Raw genomic sequence first — 20,624 nt, forward strand, 5'->3', positions numbered from 1 at the left:
CACTGTTGTTGCTCTTGCCTCTTTTTTGTCCTTGTGGGTGGGCACAGCTCATTTGGACCTGCATTTCTTTTCAAAAGAAACATTTAAAAGAATGAGTGCGTAAGAAGTAGGGTTAGTACTTACTGTTCTATAATTTTAATGATTATATATTTTGCTACAGTCACTGGTGAAATACAGGTTACTTAGGGCATTGCCAGTGTTTGTGATTGGTCAGGCACACATCAAGGTTTTGTTCTCCTGGAACTCATTTAGTTTTTTTAATTCCAATCCTATGAGTAAAGCTGACTCTGCTTGTATAGGAGACTTAATTATACCTGATGGTGCTTGGTTTAGTCTGTTTGTCTCCAACCTACTGAAGCTGACCTACTGCTTTCAAAGATGAGAAACAGAAAAGGGACATAAATTAGCAACAAATGCTGAAAATAGAGAAATACTTAATACTGTGGCCTGTTTTGAGCAATAGGTCACTTTCTTATGAAAATTAGCTACCTATTTTATATAATTGATAGAAGAATGCTCCCTGGAGGCTGCAGGGAAGTATTTTAAATGGTTGCTAAGGCAGCAGATTGCTTCTTACAGGTGGTCTCTTTGCTCTGGTCGCTCTGTACATGATATTGTGGGAACCCTAGATGCCAGAATAAAGCAAGAACCCAAAGATAGGATCCCACCCTGCACTAATCCTTCCTGTTAAGAAGATCTGCCCAGGTGTTGGGATAAATCCTGGCATTATTAAGATAATTAGAAATATTTTCTCCATTTGCTGCACAAATAAGTCTCATATTCTTTTTGGCTGTGCAAAATTTCTTTGCTTCCTTTGAGATTCTTTCAGTAACCTAGTTTCTAATCCACAAAGGTTATCCAAAGTATGTACATGAATTAGAATTGGGTTATGATATATTTAGACAGCGAGATTATATAATAATCTCCATTTCAAACACTTGAGTGTTCCAAACAATAATTCAGAACCCTTTTCTCAGGGGTTGTATAGGTTTTGTGTTAAGGGTGAAAAAAACCTGTATACCATCTCCTCAGAATTATACGTATGTTCATATTTTTTGTTTTAGCTCATCTGATGCTCATCAGCTCGTCTAATGACATTAGTTGTAAAATGTATTAAGCCAACATAATAACCAACCAGCTTTGTATGCGGTGCAGATGTTATGGAACTGCCAGCTTCCACAGAAAGAACGGAGTGTACCTCACCAAATGTTGTTTAGGTTTAAATCACAGGCATCCAACCTTTTGACTTGCCTAGGCCACGATGAACAAAGAGGAATTGGCTTGGACCACCTATGAATGTATAATACAGATAAAGTACACATGTACTCTATGTTCAATGCTTTATTTAAAGAGAAAAATGAAAATAAAGGTAGGCAACAAAAACATAAAACCACCTGGCCAGACACAGTACAGCTTAACAACCCTTTCTGTAAAGAAGATTTCTCCTGATATCCAACCTAAACTTCCCCTGGCACAACTTGAGACCATTTCCCCTTGTCCTGTCATCAGTGAGAAGAGACCAATCCCGCTTACCTTGCAATCACCTTTCAGTTATTGGAAGAGAGCAGTAACATCTCTCTTCAGCCTCCTCTTCCGCAGACTAAACAGCCCCAGTTTCTTTAGTTGGTCCTCATAGGGCATATTCTCCAAGCTGTTATGTTCTGGTCATCTGTGTGTATGGTGTGATGACAGCATGCATTACTAATTGGAGTTTCCGTTTATGTCAATGACATTGGCATACATAAAGAAAGCCTGTATTTCAAAACATACTGAAACACCGGGAGGTACAGACTTAATCTAATGTTTGTGTATATATAGGTTTGCTCTGAAATCTGCCTGTAGCTTTAGCTCTTCTGTAACTCCTGAATTGTTTTCCATGCAGCCTGGTAGTGTTGTGTTGGGAGCTGTGGGCAGGTGGTGCTCAGCTTCTTCCTCCGGCTTCCTGGTGTTGCTCTGCCAGCCCGTCAGAGGACCTGGTGTCAGGCATGCAATGATCACCTTGGGCCTGCTAGCATAATCTTGTACTTGGAGGAATTTGCTGGCCTCTGTGTGATTTGTCTTGGAAATGCACAAACACTTCTCAGAATGAGATCTGTCAAAATCTGTCTATAATAATTCGGTTTAAAAATAAAAAAATGATCTGCTTGAAGTACTTGCCAAGATTCGTGGTTCATGTGTTAATACAGAAATACAACTAAGCAAACATTTAATTCAGTGTATTTCTTGATGTAGAATAGAACTGGTGTATCCACAGAGCCACTGTGCACATCTGTGAGTGGAGGAGTACTACCTTAGATAGTCACGCAACTCTATAAAGTTGGAGCTGCTTACACTTTGCATATGTTTTGTGGCTTTTTAACACTAGACAGCAATATCAGCATGAGATGTCACCCCTGTTTTCCTCTAATCTAAACTTCTGGCATCAAACTTCTTCAGCATTCTTGGTAGGAGGAGGCCTCGTTACTGCAGTGTTGCCGTGCCAGGTTTAGCAACTAAGTGATGCACTGAACAAACCACAGTTTCACCACTGTACCCTTCTTGGAATTAATGTGGAACCAAGAACCACAATATAATGTCTTTTGTTAAATTTTGCAAGGTTTGCCAGCCCCTATGTAGCGTTAATCTATACACACACGTCATTTGATACAGCTCAGTTTCTGTTGCTGCAGTTCTTTTTCTCAGCTTCAATTTTGAGAGCTATGATGGATTTTATGTCTTTTCTAAAATTCTATATTACTCTGTTGGTTTGTTTTTCAGAATCAGTTTCTGCATTAATAACAAAATTACGTTTTGTTCCCCCTGCTGCTACTATTGTCATTGTGGTGTTCCCTTTCTGAGCATTTTGTGTCAGGCAGGACGGCAAAACCACGGTTCCACACAGATCCGCTTCTAACATTTGGCACTGTGATGTTTCAGGCACAGCACTTAACCCATGTGGACTTCAGGCAGAGTTTAAAGAGTGCCTACCAGTTTCTTGAGAAGAGAGCTGAAGCCTGCGTGCCGGACTCCCTGTTGTGCCAAGGTTTGGCTTCAGTGCTGACTGCGTGCTCTGTGGCTTTCTGAAGCAGAATCCTCTCACTGGAAGGGAAAAAGCAGAAGCTTTTGATTTCCTCTAAACTCTCGGCAAGCAGGCTTAACTTTCCTGACAGGTACCTGAGGTGATGTGAAAATAGGCTTTACAGAAAACTTAGGGCACAGAAGCAGACAGGGAAATGTGTTCCATGAATAGCTTGTATTATTTGTGATACCTTTTAAGCAAGGAGGGAATCTGTGCTCTGATAGTTCATTGGCATATCAGAAATAAAAGCCCAGGCCCTCTTGCTTTTCTCTCTGACTGCCTGAGGTGCTTGCACACACCCAGGTGTGTGCAAAGAGCAAGGTGACTTTGGAATTGCTCACAACTGTAGCTAGCGCTGCCTCCCAGTTCTCCTTTGAGTTTCTGCAGTTCTTCTGTCTGAGCAGTTTTCCCAACCTGGTGGCTGTTGTAAGTTACTGTACAAAAGCTTTGTGAGCTCTTATGAGGAGCTTATCTGCATTAAAGCCTGTGGTTTCAGATCAACAGCATTTCTGCTCTAAATGTGGTTTTAGCAGTGGATTAACTCTCTGAAATAGATGGTGTTCTGTACACAGCCATCTGAAGGCTGAGGGAATTTATGTGGAATATACTTGAACTGGGTTGGGTTGTATATTTTAGCACAAAACCATTCAAGAAGGGCATGAATAGTGTGTGTGCCAGACCTGCTGATGCTTCAAAGCTCCAGCAGCAAGCAGGACAATAATGCTATTAAAAATATGTATTTTCTGTAATCCTTAAATCCCTTCTTAAGTTAAATGAGGAGCTCCGAGTGAGGTAGCTATTCTTGGCAGTAAATTCTTAATGCTGAGTGGTGTAATGCTTTCTAAAACGGTGGATAAATGAAAAGCCTGAACAGAGTAAGCAACTGAGAGATGCTGATCCACAGAAATGTGCAGTCTTTCTCTTTTCTATGTTTTTCAAATGACTTTCATCAGTTCTGATGCACCTAGCAGCAGAAGAGGTGTTTCCTTTTTACTTCGCTAGCCAGTATTGTATCATACTGTAGAAAAGTGTCATTCTCTGTATTAGAAAGGAAACTCAATCTAGGTTTAAGCCTGTGTTGCACTTTGTTGTAGTGAGTAAAGGTTCCTTTGCCTGGCAATTCATGTGCTGACAAATGCAAGATGGAGAGGCTGAGGAGGAAGAAAGGCTGTTATCACTGCTCTGCAGGGAGTGCTGGGACAGGGAGAGGTGGCTTCAATGTTTATGCAATGCGTGTGGTTTAACTAGCAGCTCTGTGATTCTCTTTACCTGGTGCTTTACGTGTCTTCTTGAATTTACCATTCCTTTGCTTTGGATCAGTTGGACATGCAACTGCGTTCTCATCTGAGATGGTGTACTGAAGGAAAGGACCAGTTCCCGAGTAATAGTCATAAATTGAGTTGGCAGTGAACCTGGGCTTCGTTGCCACAGAAATGGAAATGAGAAGTGCCTGTGTGAGCAGAAGATAAGGTCCACGTCTTCTGTGTGAGTCCACAATAAGTATTTCCCTGGCACTCCCACTGCTTGTGCTTAGTCCATTACTGTGCTAAAGATATTGATGTTACACAATGGTGGTAACAGTACATGAACGATAATCTTATCACAAGATTCCTCATGTAATTCATTTTGTAGGAGAGAGTTACACCCTTGGCATCATTACTGAATGCCAGCGTTTACCAAACTGCTGAAGTGTGGGAATTAGCAGGTGATGATAACCAGTACATGTTTTCCTCCTCTAACAAGAGATTCAGATTTTGTTGTCTGTTCTTAAGCTTTCCAAAAATGAGTAGATGGAAGGTGGATTTAGGCTAAATCATGTTTTCTTTCACTTGTCAGGGACAACAGAATTTCAGATTTTCAGTTATTTGCGTTCCTCATGTTTAAGAAAGGGATTCGGAAACTGTAGGGGGATAAAATGTAATTTTTTAATGCATCTTCATGTGTATGTGCCTTTCTGTGCTTAAGTAGCCCACTGTGTCAAGTAGAGATCAATCTAGTCTGTTCTTTGCTGAAAGTTTATGACTCTTTGGTGCAACACTATATAAGCAGTAGTGTGACATGGCCAGTGTGCTTGTGCTTGCTTAAATGCTCTTGACATATACACGTGGTAAGATTACTGATGGACCCGAGTTCAAGACATCACATAAAGTCCTTTGGCACAGGAAAGCTCGGTGGCCTATGCCAAACAACATCCAGCATTTTGTACTTTTTCAAACAAGGCCATTTGTTTGTGAGGGTCAAATGAACGCTGGAGGAGTTACAGTACTTGGTTTTAATTGAATGTTTAAGAACTCTTAGATCCTGGACTTCCAGTTTTTTGAAGGAACATTTCAACCTTGCACCACCAGGATATTGACCCTTTTAATGGGTTGTATTGATTTTCGTAGCTGCTTTGGGGGAGAATTTTTTCTTCTGAGACATAATTTTGAGTAAGAGCAGGGGGTTGGCCACAAGTGACAGAAGGCTTTCAATCCAGATGGAGAGACTAAGTTCAGGTGTATGAGTCTTAGAACAGGAGTTCCACCGGGGTTTGGAAGAGAACATAAGGAACGCTCAGCAACAGTGTGCATCAGGGTGGATTCCTCGTAGTCTTTTCCCATTTGCTGTGTGAAAATACTGAAATACTTCCCAGCTGGCCTAGGGAAGAGACTAGCTTTGCAACTTGAAGAGAGAGTCCTTGAAATAGCAGTGATGTGGAAACACATAGTGCTTTCATCACCTTACTGCAGAGCCAGTTTTTTCCTTGGTTCAGTGAGCACATATGTGAGACAGAGCAGATCAGAGCAACTGCAGGTTACTTCTGCCAAAGTTCACACCAACAGCAAACTGCTAAATTGAGAATGGGTATGTGAATCTGTGTCTCTCCAGTCAGAAGTGGAGTTCTTAAATGCTGGTCCCAGAGCATGCTCAACTAGAATGTCTTTCAGCTTTTGCAAGGTAAATAAGGTTTTCCGTCTCAACCCAGTGTGCATCACAATGGAACCTGAAAGGAATTTTGCAAAACAAGACCCTTATTCTTAGCCGTACTTGAACTTCCATTTTAAAAGTAACTGTGCTACAATCCCTTCATATGCTGACAGAACATCCTCATGTGTAAAAGATGTGATTGTCAAACTGGAGCTCTGCCAGGTTTGTTTTTGTTCAGCTCCTGGCTTCTATGGGCATTGGTGCATGCAGCTGGGAGATCTGTGGCTGAATTTGGCTGTTCCTCTTTTGGAAGTGAGACAAAAAGGGTGTTACACTGGACCACCCCAGCATTTCAGCTTCCCTGGATTCACTTGATGTGAATTCCTAGTTGATTCTCTAAGCCTGTGTTCTATCTCATGTGAGCTATTGGCACAGCACAGTGCAGGCTGAAGACCTGAGTCTCATGTTTAATCTCTTCCCAAATAACTTGTGCTTGTGAAGTCTGAGGCTGATTTTGGGGGTATGACAAGCTGCTAAGGTTAATAATATGTTTTTACAGAGCCTTTCACATACTGTTTTGAAAAAGGAGCTGTATGTCTGTATCTCCATTACACAATTAGAAAACAGACTGCAGTAAAGTGATTTGAGAGAGGTTGCTTTGCAAAGAAACTTGCATCTCATGAATTGCGTTGGGTTGCTTTATCCATGTTACCATGTTTCATTTTATCTCACTTGATTTTATGAGTCCGTGAAAGCATCCTTGCATGACCTCCCAGTGACTTCTACTCATCTAGAAAGTAGGATTAGATTATTCTTCTTTTTTAGATACAAAGTGTCTAAATATGAAATTGTAGTGTATATAAGTAGGTAAGATAGCAACAACAGTTTTCAGGAGAAACGGCATCCATTTTTTTTTTCCTTTTTCTGAAGAAAAGTGTGAATACTTTAACCTTAAATGAAAAAGAAATATAAAAAATCTTAAAACTTGTACTATTTTCAAGTGATTGCTTAATAAAGCTCCTTGATTAGGTTGACTTGAAAACATCTCTTTCAGTAAATAACATTTCTCATAAGGTGAGAGCTCTTGGGATACGTATCAAAAGAGCTACCATGTATCAAAAGCTATTTTTTCCTGTCAAAATTTGTTACCTGATTGAAACAATGGTTATGCTTTTGCCAAATAACTAATGTTCATATGGAGATAGTTTGATGACAGAAACACTGAGCATAAAAGCATCTACATTAAAGCATTGCCCAACAAATGCTGCTTTTATCTTTGTTGAAGTTTGTGTTTAGTCATCTCTGAGATTAATGTGTTGGAACTGTAATGCTGCTGCTTGGGTCAGTCTTGGCTTAGGTGAGGGGAGCTGTATCTCAAGGGCTGCTCTGGTTTCAGGTTAGTATAGACTATTACTGCGTGGCCCCTGCCCATGTGGGATGGACATGGCACAGCCTGCTTGGCATCCCCATCTTCTTTGTTATTCTGCCTCAGGGCTGTGGGGCTCAGGGCATGTTTCTATTTCCTAGTCCTTGAAACTGAGTCCCAAAAGTAGTATTTCTTCATTTTCATTTATCTAAGCATTTGTAAAATTTACCCTTGTTTCCTTGCTCGTTTCATGCTTGCAGATGCAAGCTACATTTAGACTATAAATGAACTCTGATTTCATTGAAAAGCAAGGTGTCTTTTGGCTACTACCTGAATATAATGGGAAAAAAACTGCACCAGGTAGTGTGTCTGAGCTGTTAAGTATAGCTCGTACCTCAGTAAATTTACTCTAGATTTACGTCTAACTTGATTAAATTATAATCAAGATAAGCCAAAAGTCCTGTTTCTTTAAAAATAAAATCTTCTTGTTGTACCCAGAATCCTAATCCAACATTTCAAATGCTGTAAAGGAAGCCGTATAGGCTGAACCCAATGCATGACATTTGTCAAGCAAGGCACGGCACGGCTCACAGCTTTTGTACTGAATGCTGTGAGAAGTCTCCTTGCCCAGTGTGCTGGTGTGAAGCCCTGCACTGCAGCTACTCAGCTGCTTGCAGCAGAGCAGCAGTCACCTGGCATGCTCTGAGCCTTTGCATGCTAAGGTGTGAAGAGTGAGTTCAGTCTTCAAAATAATTTGTCTTTTCTGATGAGGGTTGTTGGATAGTGTTGGCAGCATTAAGAAACTGGGATCTTTGAAGGGATTTCATAAGGCAATATTATTCAAAAAGATTTTGCTCTTTCCCTGCTGGATCTTAGTGTTTGCTAAGAGCTTTTCATAAATGAAATGAGAGGAAATTTCTTCATCAAAATAGCTTCTTTTTGAAGCTATAGGCGGAAGAAAATGAGACTTACAGCCATGAGAATAATGATAGCTTTCCATGCCTAATAGAGTTTCTCTGTTAGGGATTATAAAAGTAAGATATTATCTGGGAAAAGCTGTGTTATCTGTCAAAAATGCTAGTAATGTAGTCTGATAATCAAAGTAGCTGAAAATGGCTCACCCAAGTGTTTTCATATAAATGCTGATGTTACAGTTAAGGTGCAAAACTCATGGAAACAAAACTTAAAGGTTAGTTCTTCATTTGTGAATGCTGAGTCTGTTCTTTGTGACTGCTTAGATGTCCATTTCTCAGTTTAAAACAACCCAAGTACCTGTATCTTGAGTTTCTTCTGTAGCATTTCCTTGATTGGCCATTTTCAGTTGACATGCTAATGCCTGCAGTGTAAGGCTTAGGATTCTACATGTTACAACATGGAGATAACTGGGAATCGTTCAAACCCAGCACTTCATATCTGATAATTGCTTATTGTTACTTGTCTCAGTCAATATACATGTTCTTTTTTTCATACATGCTTAATTAATTGAAGAAGGAATTGTTACCAAACTTTATACAGTTGTCAGACTTAATGTGGGCAGTCTCTGAGGCAGGTAAGGCTGCTTAGTGTAGAAGCTTGCATTAGTTTCATGATGTTTCAGGTTCTTGTCTCAGTGAACTGATTTCTTCCTCCTCCTATATGAACTGCACCTTGGAATATACCCTGGGGTCTGTGGTAGGTGTGATACAGCTCGTAGGTTAATTTAGACAGAAGAACAATATGGAATATAGTATGACAAAGACAAGGTCCTTGACAGTGAATAATTATGAAACAGCTTAATAAGATTCTCAGGCAGGATTTTTTTACTAGTCTGTCTATCCTTTTAATCATCCAGCATAGATCTACCGTCAGGCTTCCTTGTAGAATTGGAAGTTGCCCTTTATATATATATATATATAAATATATATATATATTTGAATTGGTTGCTCCAATCGAGCACAGATGTTTCAGTGGGTGGAAAGTGATGATTTGTCCATAAAACGAGGAATGGTGTTGAAGATCCTGGCCAGTGGTTTAAATAGTGGACGTAAGCCAGTAGAGGATTCATGTAACTTCATCTCCTTTGTGCTCAGTATTAAATCTTTTCTTTGTGTTGTATGTAACTTGTTTTGCAAGTTGTATGTAACTTGTTTTGCAAGTGTTTTGAGTTTTTCTTTTAATATGCATGTGTATTTTTTTAAAGTGAATTTAACTATAGGAAGTATTACTACTGGAATTAGCTTATTGGACTAGCTGTTTGTGGGAATGAGAGACAAATAGCAAGGTCTGTCACCCAACAAGAAATGTTCTAATTCTGATAAAAGAAAGCCACTTGTCTGTTTAACAGCTAAGTATTCATCCAGTCCTGCTTTTCAGGAACACCCAGAACTCCTCAAATGCTTCAATGTTTGGAATATGAAAAGAATGCAAGATTGAACTTGGAGCTGGCAAATTCTCCCTCTTAATATCTTTACTTCCATGTTTGCAGGTTTACACAAGCTCAGCCCAATTCTACTCTCTGTGACAGTCATTTGAATCCAAGTTAACTCCAAGACTCTAATCAGGATTTATACTGGTTTCCCCAAAGGAATAAATTGTTCAAATAAGATTAAAGTCATTAATCAAAATTCCCAACAATGAGAAAACACCCAGCAAATAGAATGTGAAGGCTTAGTATTATTGCATTCATGGATTCAAAAGAATTTGTCGCTTAGATACCCCTGGTTTGATACTGTGGATTCTTATGCCAAGTGTTCATTTTAGTTTTTAGGTTTTTCAGTGGTCCATTCCTGAAAATGCGAGGCTTCCCATTACACATAACCTAGAGTTTAGCAAGCTATCATTTTGCAAATGCTACATTTAATCTGAGTGGTTTTTCTTGCCAATTTTTCCCTTCATGCTTATGTGGTCTGACTTGATTCCAGAAGAAAAAAAAGGATTGTATTATTTTCAAAGAGTACATATTATCTTTTTCATTTTTTTTCCCCATGAAGTCTGCCAGGATAGTTTTGCTTTCCCGTGTGTTATATGAGCACAATAAAATCATCCACTACTGTAAAATATTGTATAATTTGGAATCCTGTTGTATAAGTGGTGAACACTTTCTGCATTGCACCTCGGAACTCATAGAAAATCAAGCCTCCACAGACATGGAAAAATGCATGCGTTTAAGAAATACTTAAGAAATATTTCCCCTTCAAACTCTTTTTTCCAGGACTTCATTGTTTCATGTTCAGGTTTATCCCAACAGACACTTATTACATAAGTATTCTTGCTTTAATAGTTACTGATGCAGGAAATCGCGATGTAGCCTTTAGGTCTAACTGCTTCCTCTTCTTCCTGGACTGTGTTTTAAGATGCAGTCAGAAATTTTGTTTTATTTTGTTCATCTGTATTCCCTGAAAAAGAAATAATTTGTGAAGTTGTAGAAATTTTGTGGGCTACAGAAATACAAAATACATCTGCATTTTTTATTTTGTTTGTTGCTGGTAGAAATGTGTATGGATGTACTCCAAACTAATGACTAAAATTCAGCCATGTATCTTGAGTTCACTTTTGTGCAGCTGCCAGAAATTCTACATGTAACAGCTATTCACAGTTGCTCACAGCTTCTCCCTTATGCATTAGCTATTGGATTTTTTTAAACTGCATTCATTGTTGTTCGTTTGTTAGTTTTTCACTTTTCTTTGTGATTCCATTCAGTGTTGTGCAAAAAAAGTAAGGCTGACTCTCCTGGAATCAAGAATTTACCTAACACTTAAATATATCTTTATAAATGGGTCTGCTATGATGACTGCTGGAAGAATGATGTCTAGGGGTATAAAATCAGCTCATTAGCTGATAATAGCAACTCTATGCTATGATAACACAGATCACTTTCAGTTGGGTTTCTGCAGGAACATTGACCATTGAGAAACATGAAGTGTATTTCAGGCAAGAGTTACACTAGAGCTGTAAAAGTAACAGAAGTGAAAGGTTGATTGAATGGCTTCTATCTGGTCAGTTGTATTTACCGTTGTCTATAAGGACTTACCGTCCTTGACCTGAACTGAAGGTGTTTTCTATTTTTTTGTACAAGGGTGTGAGTTATGATAGCGCAGCAGCACTTTGCAATGAACAATGAATGTGGAAATAAAGTAACCCAAGCAGTAATTTGCAGTGGTCATGTTTTTCTAGAAAAAAACTGTCTCTTGAGAATTCTTTGATGACTTCCTAAGCACACCTTCAACAGGAATTATCCTGTAGTCATATAAATTATAATTGCTAATAGTGTTTTTGTTTTATACAAGGTTGTATAAAATCATGCACTCTTGATTCCACAGAATTTTTAATTTTCACTGTGAGATACGAATAAGTCACTTACTGTGACAATGACTTAATAAGAAAACCTTTCTAAGAAATAACTGAACAGTATTATTTCTCTGTTTTGCTGTTGCAGGCGTAAGGCAGGCAGTGTAAATACTGTTGATGACCAAGGCAGAACTGTAGGTTAGGGATTTCCTTGTACTCAAGATACGAGCACTGGACTACATTAAGTAGAAACAGAAAATGATGCAGTGCTGGTTTAAGCATATACTAAGTCCCGTGCTTTCCAGTACTTCACATTGATTACAATCTAGCACAGCTTCGCACTTTCTGTTTACAGACATTCTCTGAAGCATGAAAAAAGCTGGAGAATATTAATGGCTTTACATTTAAAACTCATTAACCATTATCCTATTGATTTGGCTAAATAGAGTTTAGATTAACTCCTTGGGTCAGCGTCTCTCTCTTTTGTCATGGAAAGCCAGAATTACATTTGGCTTTGCTATAAAAGTTTGGGAATTCTGGCTGTGTGATTGAGTGAAATGACATGGATGCCTGCCCGCTGAAGCAAATCTGATCAGACTATAGATACTGTCTTTTTTTCATTATGTAAGCAAGTATTTTGTGTCAAAATATCTATATTTACAGCAGTAAGATTATTTTTTCAGTGTAATTTGGCTAAAGTGTGTGTTGTTAGTTCAAGAATTTTGGAAAAGCTCCTTTAGAGATGAGTCTTGTTTTTTCTCAAAATGGTATGGTTTATAATTCATTGCCTGAATCTTGACCCAATGTTGTGGGAATTTTTGCTTCTCCAATGGCAGTGGATCACAGAGTAATTGTGAAGAGCATTTTTATAATATCACATCACATTGCCTGTGCCCGGATAAAACTTAGCAGCTTCTGATGAATTTTGAGATCTGATGAACAGAAGGTTTAAAATTACAGTCCAGGAAGAACATATGTAGGGAGAAAGCTATTTTGTCACAGACACCTTTGAGTAAAATCCTTGGAATAAGACCAGTTCCATTACAGCCTCTCTGGTTTTCTGTTCACTTATAGCACTTAAATCTTTCTGAACAGCAATCAATTGTAAAAGTAAAAATGTGTGCAGGTGGGATTAAATAGCGGTCTCCGAATTATAGATCAATATGATTCACATAATATCTGTGCTGTTGTGGATAGTTTTTATACTTGGAAGCAATACTGCTTAAACAAAGGTTAGTTTGTTAACATTTACGTGGAACTCCAGCAATGAGGATCCACAAATAAGGTTAGCTGCAGCCGTGCTCAGAAAGGATCGCCATCTTTTAACTTAGAGTTGAAAAATTCACCTGTAGCCAATTTTTCTTTCTTCATTGTAGTGAATTTTGTGCATGTTTTGAATCAGTTTACAGAAGAGCACTAAGCAGAGTGTTCTAAATAATTTCACTGAAAGAAAACAGGAGCCGACATAATGTGTGTGTATTTCAGAGAAAGTGGCTCTGTAAGTCTTATCTTTTTATGGTTTTTTTTTGCTTTGTAATTCCTTAGATCATAGATGAAGAAGAGACGCAGTTCATGAGCAATTGTCCAGTTGCGGTTACTGAGAGCACACCTAGAAGGAGGACACGCATCCAGGTGTTCTGGACAGCTCCTCCTACCGGTACAGGCTGTGTCATTCTCAAGTAAGTGTTTTTATATGTATTAAACTTAGCATTCCAGTAATATTCAGTGTCATAGGTTACCCTAAAATCTACCGGCACCCATGACAGGGGTATAGACGGCCTGCAGGGCCGCTATCCCAAAAGGAAAAGAAAACAGGGAAAGAGAAAATAAATACAGCAGCAGTGATCTAAGGAGGCACACTATTTTACTAAATACTATATCGGAATACAGAATAACACAATATAATGCAATATAATTGGAAGTAAGGCTAACGAATCAAGTAAAATAAGAGAGAGTGAGTCCCGAAAACCGAGAGGCCTACTGTAACTCTAGGCGAAACGGCTGGAACGCTTCCACACACTCCCCCATGGCTGGCAGAATCCAAGAGAACGAGTCCAGCACTGAAGTGAGATTATATAGTCCTGGTCATATGACTGACCGTGGTGTTCCCTGGGACATTCAGTCTTCTTACTGTGAGCAGCAGATTCGTCAAAATTATCTAGGCTTAACATGATGTTATGATGTCGAATACTGATAGCAAAATTACAAAATTGCAAAACCATGACATTCAGTTAATCTGAGATTTATTAGGTGAAGAACTGCTGGAGCTCTTTGGCGCTTTCTTCTCACTTGGTGTGCTTAAAGCTATTTCTACAGTTAACTCTTTGCAACTGGACATCCGTGTGTCCAGAAGTTATATTGTGTTTTTAGCTGCCATTAAATCAACCCATAGTGGATGCCTACCCTCACTGGGCTCCCTCCAGGGTAGTGGGGTGGGACTATTTTCTCAGGCGAAAGGACATAGAGTGGTAGAGGGGACAACGTGCTGAGGTGCGAAGGACAGGGCAGAGAGCTGGTGGATGTCCCATCCCCAGGGACACTCAAGGTCAGGCTGAACTGGGCTCTGAGCAACAGATCTAGCTGTGCTGTCCCTGTTCATTGCAGGGCAGCTGGACTAGATGGCCTTTAAGTGTCCCATCCAACTCAAATGATTCTGTGATCCCGAAGGTCTTTTTCCAAACTAGAAGATTCTATTTATTGTACCTAAGAATCTAAAACTGCTGTAAGGATTGCTTTAAGATCAAGATTGCATCCTTCTGGTTGAGATGCAATCAATTCAGGTCTGTGTAGAAACCGTAAGTCATGTACTGCAGCAAAGATTATTGGAGAAAGCTGCAAGGTGATCTGTTGTTGGCAGAGAAACATTATCTTGTCTCTTAAGATTTTGCTTGTCGTATTTAATAGGGTAGTTTGGTCAAATATGTGTAGACAATTGGGATTTCTTCCCTCAATCTGAATTTCTGTTTGGGATATGTAAGCCTTTGCAATTGCTAAGGTGTGTCCTGTAGTAAACCAAAGAATTTCTGAGCCTTATCAGTACTAGCTCTAGGCTTGTGAGGGGATACTATCACAACAGTACTACTGCTGGTAATTCATGCCAGTTTAGGAAAAGGTGTTGTTAAAATTGCAGCTGACCTCTTAGCAGGTCAGCAAGCTGCTCTGTGGTGCTTCCGTTGGCACAAAGATATGAGGATCAGATGGCCCCAGACCTGACACTGCCTGGAGATCAGGCTCAAACCTTCAGCAGTGCTTGTCTGCCAGATGATCAATAAAATAACTTGAAGATGACCTCTTTTAACATTCACTGAAACATCCCAAGAATGCACATACAGACTATTTTAAGCTCTAGACATGTGCATGTCAGACTAGCCAGAATGAGAAGTGTGCTACCTTCTGGATGGCCGCGCTGGTTGTCTGTTGAGGTTTATAAACAAAACTGTACAGCTATTTATCAGTAGGGCTCTTTGTTTTTCCACCGGCTGCATAACAAATATCGCTCGAGGCATTTCTTCAAGTAGCATAATAAGGTGATGTTTTATGCCTCCTTTCAAACAGGCACGATTTAAACTTTAATCCTGTAATGACATGTAACGACTTAAGTTGATGGATTTTTTTTTAAATTACCACCCTAAATAGGACTGTCATCTAAAACAAAAAACACATCAACAAAAACACAGTAAGACAACCAACCAAGCCCCGTACTTATCTCAATGAAGCTTCAACATCAGAGGCTGTGGTTCTTTGGGGGCTTGTCAGCAAAGGAATGCAGTAAAAGTACCACCCACTATTGAAATAGTGATAAATGTTTCTTCCCTCTCTTCTTTGCTGGTCAAGTCTTGCAGGTTGTTCAATGCACTTTCATTTTTACATTCAGTTTTGTACAGTATTGCAGAAAATTCAAGCAGCACCCAAAAAGAAGCAGTCGGAGCTGCAGTCCTAATGTTGTATACACAGAAGTATGAAATGGTCATTGCCTTAAAGATTGTACAGATTAAATCAGCATTATGCAATCTTCATCATCAGTGCCAATAAAATAATTGAAGTGCCAACTTAGGTGACCTGACCATCACTAGTTGCCACAGTCTGTTTGGGTAGGTAAAAGAAATGTCTTATAAATTGAAATTAATGGAGGAAGGACACATTTTTTACCTTTGTGAGCATCCACTTACAGTATATGCAGGTAGCTGAGATGCATAAGTACTGAAAAAAGTGAAAGAAAGTTGTTTGGGTGGTCCTCAATAAAAATATATGAAAAAATATAGGCTTGCTCTCAATATGTGGTTTGTTAACCTCAGAGGGGAGGGGAAGCAACTGCTCTACTTCTGAGGAGATTTCAGAGAAGGAATGAAGCAATCATGATTCTAATTAGTTGCTGATGTCAGAAATTAATACCATAATGGGCCGCAATATGTAGGAATCACCGGCTGATGTGTTTTTGATGCTAACATTTATATTTTTTCTTTTGGATGTAAAACTTTGACCACATCTGAATTAAAGTTTGCAGTTAACCTTCTTTATGGTCTCCTCCCACAGAATTCCATAGAAAAGCTGGATGTTTTCATATATATCTGATTTAGTCCTTGGAGACCATTTGATCATTTTTGCTAGAATTCCCCAAAACAGCATGGGCATGTTTTGGAGCCTGTTCTGAATCATAAGGATATAATTCTCCCTTTTCACAATATTGTGATCTAGGGACTTCAGTTTAATGTAGGCAGAAGTTAAGTGTTAATGATCCACCACAAAATTATTACTGTTTTGATGCCAAATATTTTTTGTTAGGCTTATTATGTGTATGATTAAGTATAGAAGATTCCCAGAAGTTTTTTTTTCTAGATGGGTACTGAGATTTGGGAACATCCTTTTTCTTGGTTAGCAAGGATGGATGCCTTTTGAGAGGAAACGCTTGATAGCCTGCATTTGGCTAGTAGTTATCTTTATGCTTTCTGGGCATGGTGCACTTGATCAGTTTGGTTCACAAGCATAAAATGAAATGGAATAGGAGTAATCTGTAGTTCCTGTGTTCAGTGAGAGATAAGTCTTTTCACATGAGCAAATCTGTGTGTAATGCCGGCTTTCTGGGTGACTGCAAAATATAAAGATTAGGAGAGAGAATTAACATATACTTAAATTTGGTTTATCGTCACAAATTTGCTTTCTAAACCATGTTGTTCCAGTGGCAGTACATAAATCACACACGCACAAAAAAGAGATGCATTAAGATATGTTGTCACACAGTAATTGCTCAGTCAAGAACAGTTAATCTCATGTTTTCATCCCCGCTAAGTGATGGCCGTGAACTAGCCTAAATGCTCGCATCCTTGCAGCCTCTTTATTGAAACTGTCAGTTTATCAAGCATCCTTCTGGGATGCAATCACTGTACCTCTGTTTGTCCAAAGATTCCAGCGTAGGTTTGAACCTCGCTAAAATCACAGGGCAGAAGACTTTGCTTAGCTGTTAGGCAGTGCTCAGGAGAGCCTCTTAAGCTTTAAGCTCTCTTTTCCCTTTCTTGATTAATGTTAGGAATGCTGTCAAAATCAAATCACATGAAGCGTGCCTGCTCTTAAAATGATTTCTCTAGATGGATGAAAGTATCATCATATCATAGTATCATAGTATCGTGCGAGTTGGAAGGGACCTTAGAGATCATCGAGTCCAACTCCCGGGATTCGAGCCCTCTAGTGTAGCAGAGCGGCAATTATCCACTTGCGCCACAGGGGGGATTCGAACCCGGGCCTCCAGTGTTGCAAGCGGCGGTTCTAACACCGTGCGCCACTGGGGGCACACAAAGTGAGAAACAGCGTGTCACTTTGGGGATGGCCTCGGACACTGCTCGTGATTTTAAGCGCTGATTTTTTAGCATCACCGACTGGGACTGGAATGCATCATTGACTGTCCAATTGAGTACTCAGCCTCATCATAGCACTGGGTACTTGAACAGAAATTATTGCTATGTGGAACAAAGTCATTATGGAAACATATATCAACAGAGAACACTAGTATCTTACTTAGCAATGAGGATTCTTTTGATTGCATCAGCATCTGTTGTAGCTTTAGAAGTTATGTATTTCTCGCTTCAGTGGTTCAAGACATCCATTTGGAACACCCTAAGCCATTGTGCTGTACGCAGTCTACTATAAAACCTTTTTTTCCACGCATGAAAATTCTCATACTTAATTTACTCTTTCAGTAAAAGCAAAGCAGAAATACATACATGTTTTTTGTTGTTAGATCTGATAACTGGTAAGCAGAGGTTTTCATCCCCCAGATCAGTGCTTCTGTCCAGTTATGGCTTATTTTTTTATCATGGCTTGATGCTGTAACTGTTTTCAGAGTAGTGTTTTCACACATTTCAAACTAAGAGAAGATGAATAATTTTCAAGCATCAGCTGTTTCAGTCTGCGACAAAAACAGCTAATGGCAATTTATCCAGTTTATCATGGCAAATCTTAAATGAGGATTTCAGTGAGTAATATACCCAGCTGACAGAAAGGATGATCAATGTTTATTAAAAGTTTATCAGCTGTGATGCCATCAGCTCTTTCAGACCAACACTTGCCTCTGTTTTCTAGGCACAACTCAAGAGAAAGTGCCTCTGTCCAGTGGGTTTTTAAGTCCCTCAATGAATAAGTAAAGGTCACACCACGTAATGAATGGACAGTGTAGAGCAAAATAGTTTTCTGCAAGTGCTTGTAAAATTCTGTGATATAAAGCGAGAGGGAAGAACATTTTGTAAATATTTTGTTACAGATTAAAATTTCATGGTACAGAGAATCTTGTTAATATCCATGTTGATTAAATCTGTCAGTTGCTGTAGGTCTCGTAAAGAGAGTACTGCTACATGGTAATTATCTTTCCTCCTGCAGCAATTGATGGCTTTCACTATTTCTGAGATCAGTGGTTAATGTAATAAATATTTGCCATGTGCAGATAAGTTATATTCCATTGCCATTTAGGAAAGAAAAAACATTTCTCTGATTGGCTCACATAATAATCAGCTTCTCGAGTAATGGATGTGATTTGTATGGTAAATTTAACAGAAATTCTTGCTTACTTACTGATACTATAAACTTATTTCTGCCTAGGCAATCATCACATTAAAATCTGAAACCTGTAAATGTTGATTATTAACATTGCTACTTGTAAAAATCCAGTGTATTTGTCATAATCTCTTTGCTGTTCATTTCTGAAAGTGTTTTCTGAACTGTGTCCAGGGGAACATTGTACAATTTTTGAGGAAATATGATTTGTTTTAGTTTGCTGACAGCTGACAGAGGTGCTTGCAATAGAATCATGCTGGACTTGGAACTGGCATTGTATGAAGGTGCCTGACTGCTCTTCTTTGTACTGCCCAGTCTTTTGTATTCTGAGAGTTCTCAGAGGTCCGAGTGGTGTGTGTGCAGCAAGGAGAGGGTCGTCACCTTCCCTCTGGGGGAAGGAGTAATTTAGGTAGGTTTTATTAAGAATGGTAGTACTTTTTAAGTACTTAACATTGCACCTTCAAAATATGTATGAAGTTTTTGTGCTTGAGTGTAGTGGTGCATTTTATGGCAAATACTTGTCTTTCTCTAAATCAGAATCTCTACTTGTGGTACCTATGTGTGAGTGTTGTAATCCTGCAGATACCTCATGTGACTCCACATAGTCATAAAGCTCTTTGATGGTAGTGTGGGCTTTTTATTTTTTTAAGAGGAACACCTACTTGTATACATCTCATGCAATACCTTCATCCTTGATATCAGTGCTTCTGTCTCACATTTTCTTTCCTGTCTTAGTGCAAATAATTACTCTTATCTAAAGCCAGGTCTCTGCATTTAGCATTATTTAATTACCGATTTTCCAGAATTCCTCAGATTTATGAACTGCTTTGACTTTTAATCAGCTGCAGCTTGATGTTGTCTGCAGCCAGATGGAACTCTATTCCATCATTCACGTTATTAATGAAAATAATGATAGATATACAGCCTCACCGACCTTGAAACTCTTAAGTTCTAAGCTTGAAAAAATAAGTTCATTTGTTTTACATATTGGAACGTTATAGACTAAAAATTCATGCTAAATCTGATGTTATTGATATGTATCTCTCATAACATTTTGAGAAGTCTGCTAGCTTGACCTATCCATGTAAAGATCTAGAAAGATGTATGAGAAATCAAGAAAATGTTTTTATTCAGGGCTGTTACATAATTGAAAAAACATGTTGAAGAAGGATAAATCCTATACGAGATATTACACCTATTTCTGTATTTGGGCATGGAGATGCAAATACCACCTGCATGGAGGGAAGCTCTCAAAATTATCTCGCACTGAAATCTGATCTGGTCTGAATTTTGTTTCCAGTAAGTGGGGAGATAAAGCAGGAAATTCAGAATTCTTTCTGGCTCAGTCTCTAATGTTCTTTGTCTTCATCATTTGTAAGTAGTGGGAGGAACTTTGAATTAAAACAAAAAGTAAGGTTTCCACTATTTTCTTGTTGTTTGCTGCTGGTAAATTTAAGTCATTGTTAACTCAGGAGCCTGGCAGCAGCAGACCATTTGCCATTCTATAGCAGCTCTCAGTAGGTTTGTTTTACAAACAGATGTTTAATTTAACTTCAGTACCTTTGTCAATTTCTTTTAGGGGAGACAGAGGAAGGAAGGAATAGAAATAATCATAGTCATCATTAATAGTCATAATTTGATTTCCTTTCAAAACATAAAGCAGAGGCTCTGTTGAAGACATCAGAAGTGTTTTGATAAATTTTGATTGAATGCTTTAAATCTATTTTTTTTAGTAGGTGAAATGAAATTAAGCTTTCTTACTGCATAACTCACGTTAAAGAAATGATTTGTTAATTATGTCAGGAGCTGAAGTTATTACATTCAGTAGCCTACTTCAAAAGAAATGGGATACCATTTTAAAAACATGCTTTTTATTTACGGATTAAAATGTCCCACTACTTCTACAATTTACAGGGAAACAGGTGGGTTTGTTTGAATAAAACCAGGGACCGCTGAGCCCCATCTCATACAAACACAGAGCTGTTC

The 20,624-nt window shown here is 38.8% G+C and overlaps 1 protein-coding gene across 1 annotated transcript in view; it reads left to right on the top strand.

The window, feature by feature from the left end:
- SPON1 (spondin 1) overlaps positions 1–20,624 on the top strand; it is a 168,430-nt gene that overhangs the window by 18,216 nt on the left and 129,590 nt on the right. Inside the window, exon 3 of the mRNA XM_072337217.1 lies at positions 13,143–13,276. Coding sequence (XP_072193318.1) covers positions 13,143–13,276 — 134 coding nt within the window. The remainder of the gene's footprint in view (positions 1–13,142; positions 13,277–20,624) is intronic.

The sequence above is a fragment of the Excalfactoria chinensis genome, chromosome 5 (assembly GCF_039878825.1).
Source record: "Excalfactoria chinensis isolate bCotChi1 chromosome 5, bCotChi1.hap2, whole genome shotgun sequence".
Lineage (NCBI taxonomy): Eukaryota > Metazoa > Chordata > Aves > Galliformes > Phasianidae > Excalfactoria > Excalfactoria chinensis.